This window comes from Sphaeroforma arctica, assembly GCF_001186125.1.
Source record: "Sphaeroforma arctica JP610 unplaced genomic scaffold supercont1.1755, whole genome shotgun sequence".
NCBI lineage: Eukaryota > Ichthyosporea > Ichthyophonida > Sphaeroforma > Sphaeroforma arctica.
In genome coordinates, this window is record NW_014038803.1 from 163 (window position 1) to 7,657 (window position 7,495).

At 38.4% G+C, this 7,495-nt stretch overlaps 1 protein-coding gene across 1 annotated transcript; it reads left to right on the forward strand.

The window, feature by feature from the left end:
- Positions 1-1,083: 1,083 nt before the first annotated feature.
- SARC_11558 (hypothetical protein) lies at positions 1,084-3,510 on the forward strand (the record flags this gene model as incomplete). The annotated part of the gene is made up of 3 exons (XM_014294353.1): positions 1,084-1,263; positions 2,242-2,310; positions 3,367-3,510. Coding segments are annotated over 3 exons (327 nt in total), but the record flags the coding sequence as incomplete, so codon positions are not given.
- Between the last annotated feature and the right edge of the window lie 3,985 nt (positions 3,511-7,495).

Below are 7,495 nucleotides of genomic sequence, written 5' to 3' on the forward strand. Positions count from 1 at the left end.
AATACACCCATAGACCACTCTCGTAACACACCCTGAGACCACTCCCATAGTACACCCTTAGACCACTCTCATAACACACGCTTAGACCACTCTCATATCACACCCTTAGACCCCTCTCATAAAACACCATTAGACCACTCTCATAACACGCACTTAGACCACTCTCATAACACACCCTGAGACCACTCTCATAATACACCCTTAGACTACTCTCATAATACACTCTTAGACCACTTTTATAACACCCTTAGACCACTCTCATAACACACCCTTAGACCACGCTCATAATACACCCTTAGACCACTCTCATAATACACCTTTAGACCACTCTTATAACACATACCTAGACCACTCTCATTGTATTCGCATAGGTTTCACTGTTTATGGTCTGGTTGAGTACACACTCATAACACACCTTTAGATAACGCTCATTATATTCGCACATGTTTAGCTGTTTATGGTTATATTATATGTCCTGGGAAGACATCTCAACGGCTGCAGTGATTATGTATGCTTATATTTATGTAGGGTATTCGAATATAGGTGTTGTTATAAATTACAGGTGTTGCAGACATACATATATATGTGTGTTTATTAATGCATTAGTGTTGTTGTAAGTTACAGGTGTTGAATACATATATGTGTGTATTGGTGCGTATATATATATATATATATATATATATATATATATATGTGTGTGTGTGTGTGTGTGTGCGTGTATTGCTGCATCGGTGTAGGTGTAACTGGCAATGCTCTACCTGCCACGGCAAGTGCTCGTATGACTGTGGCAAGCGATTGACAACTCGGCTGCTTTACATTTCCGCGAATCGAACAATATATATATACATGAAAAGCTTCTACACACACATCGTGCTGCCATTAAGACTCTACATACACAGATACACTGGCTTATAATGTAGCCATGCCTACAAAGTGGGGTCGACACATACAACGACTGCGTGCTCACAAGTGCACCGGCATATACTCGCAAGGTATACATTTACCGGTTCACTAAACCCTAAAAACCTGAAACCCTACACCCTGTACAAATGGCGTCGCTGACTTATACTTGCCTTATACCTACCCAGAAACCCCTTCGCGAGTGTCCACGCGTGTGCCCTTGCCAACGTGGCCGAGGGCTGTACAGGGATTGCTGCAGTGGGCTCGATGGAGCGAGCGGGTAGGAATGTCAGAGGTATACCCATCAGGATGTCACTCGACTACTTAGTCAAGGCCAGGGGAAAGCTCACGGCGACCGCATACGTATGTGTGGGTGGTACAGGGTGTTCAGAAGTTTTAGGGTTTACGGCGACCGTTTCGGTGTGTGTGGGTGGCAAAGCGTGTTTAGAAGTTTTAGGGTTGAGGGTTTACGGCGACAGTTTCGGTATGTGTGGGTAGCAAAGCGTTTTCAGGTGTTACCCTGGTCACCCCGAGTGTTTGTCCTGAGTACTTATGAGACTACAAGTGTCGCATGCACATTGTTGCGTGCTGATGCGTTACAATTGTAGCTTCTTTATTTATGAGGCTCGCCGCCATGTCCCTGCATGCCCTGCATCGTAATTTACCTACATATTATATATGTATGTAGACATACTATATATGTATGTAGACATACTATATATGTATGTAGACATACTTTATATGTATGTAGACATACTTTATATGTATGTAGACATAATTTATATGTATGTAGACATACTTTATATGTATGTAGACATACTTTTTATGTATGTAGACATCCTTTATATGTATGTAGACATCCTTTATATGTATGTAAACATACTTTATATGTATGTAGACATACTTTATATGTAAGTAGACATACTTTATATGTATGTAGACATACTTTATATGTATGTTGACATACTTTATATGTATGTAGACATACTTTATATGTATGTAGACATACTTTATATGTATGTAGACATACTTTATATGTATGTAAACATACTTCATATTCATGTAGACATAGTTTATATGTATGTAGACATACTTTATATGTATGTAGACATACTTTATATGTATATAGACATACTTTGTATGTATGTAGACGCCTGGGACAGCTGTCAACCGCAAAGCCGGTCCAGATTCTGGGCTGAAACGGACCTCGAACACCAACCAATGCCTTACTGTATACGTCCTGCTCACAAGAACGGGTGCATTGCCCGGGGATATCAGGACAATTCACAGTCAGGTGCGTGTTCTGACTGTAGTTTACATACTACACCGTCACGTGTACAGGCGTTTGATGTGCCTAAGGAGGTGGGACGCTATCAGTTGGTTTCACACGTGGACATCACAAACGAAGAGGTATGTAACTGTTTATACAAGTGCACAGATATTTACTTATTTATACTAAAGTATTATAAGCAAGTATTTAACTATTTATACTAAGGTATGTATAAATAGGTTGTTAATTATTTATACTAAAGTATTGTAAAGAGATATTTAACTGTTTATACTAAGGTGTCTAATTATTTATACTAAAGTATCATAAATAGATATCTAACTGTTTACTAAGGGGGTATGTACATAGGCCATACATTTTTAGGTATGTACATAGGCCATACATTTTTTATTTTAAAGTATTATAAATAGGTATTTAACTATTTATACTAAGGTATTTAATTATTTATGCTAAAGTATTATAAATAGGTATCTAACTATTTATACAAAGGTATTTATAAATAGGTATTTAACTATTTATACTAAGGTATGTATAAATAGGTATTCAACTATTTATACTGTAAGGTATGTATAAATAGGTATTTCACTTTTATCTACCTGTTCGTTATTTATACCAAGGTATGTATAAATAGGTATTCAACTATTTATACTGGAAGGTATGTATAAATAGGTATTTCACTTTTATCTACCTGTTCGTTGCTCATGGAATGCGCATGTCATGGTGATATAGCGACTGCTAGAGTGTACGCTGCATAGGACTCGCAGCTACTTCCCTTTGTCATACTACGCGTTCGTTTTGCACCTGATATCCTTGGGTTGATATGTATTCATTTGCTCATACCACTGTTGCTTAACTCTTTATCTCGTACTGCCTTTGTCATACTACGCGTTCGTTTTGCACCTGATATCCTTGGGTTGATATGTATTCATTTGCTCATACCACTGTTGCTTAACTCTTTATCTCGTACTGTCGGGGGAGGGGGCGGGTTCATCTAAGCGCTGATTCTCATACCATATGTATCTATTGGGTGTACATCTCTTTACCTACATATACGTATCTATTGGGTGAGAATTCTTTTTGTTTACATATACGTATCTATTGGGTGTATATCTCTTAAACTACACATTATGAATTGACCACATAAGTCGACTAATATCTCACGTTAATTCAATGGGAAGGGTGTCACAGTTACTACTTGCGATGTAACGTGGACTGTCAACGTCATGGAGCCAAAACCGAAGAAGAAAAAGAATTGAACCCAGCGAGGCTCTAATTCAAATATGTATAGCCAAATAAAATTATCCCGAAATGGTGAACCTGAAAGGAAGAATGAAATTATCCAAAATCACCTTCAATACTTCAAATCAAGTAGTTGTGTATACCAAGAGGACTGATGAATCCGAAACGAACATGAAAGGAAGAACGAAATTATCCAAAATCACCTCCAATTCTACTCCAAATCAAGTAGTTATTTATGCAAGTGTATAACGAGGTCTAATTATTCCGAAATGAACCGGAAAGGAAGAATGAATTTTTCCTTAAATCACCTTCAATTCTACTTTAAATCAAGTAGTTGTGTATGCAAGTGTATACCGAGGTCTAATTTATGCAAGTGCATACCAAGTGGTCTGCTACATCAATGCTCAACAAGTTTAGTTTATGTGCGTCTCAGGGCTTACACGGTCCATAGTATTTATTAGATATATATAACACATGACGTGACACCACAGGCACCGTTGCCTGCAACGGGATCACACTCATTTATAGTGATTCTCTAGAGCCATCTATCACTGTTTACTTTTACTTTTAGAGCTGTATCGCTCGTGTTTACTCCTATTTTTAAGACTGTATCACTCCAGGTGTAGGGTACGGACCGGTTGTTCTGCTACAAATGCACACACATAAACACTCTTTGAAGGCAGGCTGGCACACACTTTCAGTTCAAACGTAGAGTATGGTTCGAACTAGAAAGGGGAAACGGATAGAAGCTACCTCTAAGCTAGGTGGCTGAATCGAGAGGCGCGGTATAAACGGGTAGATACATATCTATTAATATTTATTTGTGATAGACCGAAGTTAACTGGAAGACCTACTTGACAGACATATTTATCAACACTTAATCGTTGTAGACTGGAGTTAACTGGACAGAAAATACATGATATGGAGAGCAAGGGATTCAATGTACCAGCAAGTAATAAATAATCCGCTCCCGGAAACGATAAGGGAGCCGTACAGGACATTAATTGCGGCTGGTAAGAATCGCGTTGGATGGTTAAACGAGGAAGATCTGATATATCAACTAGGTCAACACATAATACCTATCCTCGAGTACTTGTACCCCGATAAGAACATAGTCATCACTAATACGATTCAAGCACGGGTCATACAAGCATTGCTACCGGATACACTTCGTATCGAGAACATGAATGCTGGTCCGAGACCATACAAGAATACACAGAAAGGAGCATTAAAGAACAAGAGTACACAGAAAGGAGCATTGAATAATAATAAAATATTCTAAAACGATGCGGTTGGGTTTGAAAAGGTGAAATTGTTGGCTGTGAGAATGAGATACAATTAATGCATGTGTATGCTATTTCCAGGGGCGGGACAATAATAGTTGAGGAGCGTTGCAAGGATAAAAATATACCACCACCTAAGATCTGGGGATATAAGTTGACTACTGTAGAGCGCGCAGCGGAATCTCTGCGGGGATTGGGGTGTTAAATTGTTTTCTCCAACACGAACGAGAATTTAAAAGGAAACGAAATCACTGCTTGAAAAGACATGTGAGAGAAGTGTGATCAAATGTGTATTCTTTCCCAAATATCACTGTGCGTGTATCAAACCATATTGGAAGATACTAGAACCCGTGAACGCGTATTGTCGTAAACTGCCTTTATAATTAGGGTTGATTAACATTTTGGATGATATTCCTTTGGCTAGGATAAAACGCTTTACCTGACATTCATCTGTATTCTAAAGTCATGACAGGCGCTGCTGCCGCGTTTGCGCAAAGAAAGTATGCATCGCATAAAGGCACGTCGGATAGGGTGTACCTAATCATAGATCAATTCGTAGACGAATGTACATTGTAAGGAATAAAGCTATTTACCTTTATACTGTATGTGTACAGGAACCTGATATTGGACGATGTATAATAAAGAGTCTCTCTTTATAGTATTGCAAATATTTATATCAGTATCTATAAATGTATGTACTGAAAGCCCTCGACGTAGAGAACTTAAATCCGACGAGTTTAAACTTGAGGTCCACCCTCATTAATCTCATATCACATGGCAAAAAGGGCTGATTTTGAACATTTGGGCAAAATCCACTTTTGAAAATATTGATCGTTTTGAAATTAAAAAAGAATAGGACAGTGAGATATTAATAAAGCGCCAGTCTCAAAGACTCAAACAGTCAACCCCCGGAACCCGGCCAGAAATCCCAATTTGAGTAGATGATACTAGATAGTCGCGAAGTTGTATTTTAGTCGACGGTACTGGTAGGGTCCCGGAAAATACACCATTTTGATTGTGTGCACCATATAAAGCCAAAAATATGTGTGATCGCAAATTTGCAACACAGGGGAAAGCTTGAAAGCAGTATTCATATAGGTCCTTTCGAAATTACCGAAACATGAATAAATAAATCATGATGTAAAATTCTTTCTCTTCTTGTTTTATAGGAGGAGTATTCGTGTGGACACTTTTCTCAGACCTCAAGTAAGGGCTCAAGGCATCGCCATCAAGGCTATCGAAATATCGGTCCTCACTCACGCATGCCCATGACCACGTGTCACATGCCCATGTGGTCCTGCACTCCTTCCCACACGACACACATCCACATTCACATTCACACTCACACTCACAGTCTCACAAACCCACTATGTATCCACAAATAGGAATTTTTTATTTTGATTTGTTTCTAAAAATCAAAAAAATCAATTGAACATAGGGGGATGGGGCGTGGGCCGAGGGCTGTGGGGTCGTGGGCTTTATTTATATGCTGAACTCTGGGACTTGGGTCTTGAGAGTCTCAGACTCTCAGTAGTCAGTAGTGAGTAGTCAGTACTCTCAAATCCCAGTGCCCCAGTCTGTACTGTCTTGTGCATACCTTCTTTCAAATAAAAGTTGTCAAGGTATCTGCGGAGTATATATCTACTCCCAACATTTTTATACATTCATAAATTATGTATCATAAAAAATCAACAAACTATGTCCGGTCATAGGCTCATAGCCTTCTGAAAGCAAACAGGCTATGGTATGTACGGTTATATTTTTATAATTTCAATTTTTGGACTTGTGAATATAGGTTGTTCAGCGTATACGTTGAACGTAAATTTAGTTGTATAATAGCATTTATTATAAATACAATGATAGCAATGTATACATATTGAGGAAGAAAGGGTCTACCCTATTATGAAATCCTATCTGACTATATGGGATAATAAAAATTCTATGTTGCTCCTTAGAACCCAAATAGTACACCCTACTCAATAAAAAGAACCGCACTAATAAAGTAAACATTGAAAATTTACTGATTTTTTATACGTTTTTAAAAATATAACGTAAATCGTAAAGGGCTATGTATGTCCTGTTTATGTAAATTGTCGAGACTCGAGACTCCGAGGCCGAGCGGCGGAATGATTTTTTATACTTTTTGTTAAAAAAAAACATTTGTTTTTATAAACAAATATTAAACTTTGTTTGAATGTCACACTGGATCTATTTGCGATATTTATAAAAAAAAGAAGGTAAATAGGTGTAATGGCGAACATGAGTATAAACTAACCACAACAACGACTTGACTGTCAGGTTGATTTAAAACACAACACACATTAGGAAACACAACTAACCTCAACACAGACTACTTTAGGCTGCCTTTCAAAAGGTACTATAAAACACTATAGCCCTCTCTTGTTTCACTCCGGCAATGCTTTTGCGACATCCCCGTGCGTTAACAGCACGTTCTGCTAACTTTGCGCAGCTAACTGACGTATTGCGCGCCAGTTACTGCCAGGTATATGGTTTTACACTCGTGTGCTTTGTATGTTTTCTTCTGCTTTGAGCACGGCACGTGTATACAAGAACATTGGTCGATACTCTCTTGCGTGAATATCAGTCAATTCACTCCTGACTTAAATCTGTCAATACTTCTGGTATACGTACGCCATTGGCTGCTATCTAATTCTAGTCGCAACCCGCTCTTCATATGTCACTAAAAATAATGGGTTTAACCAAGTGCAACTATATCTGCGATTGATTCCGTGCGCTGCCAATATACACACACTGAATATATATA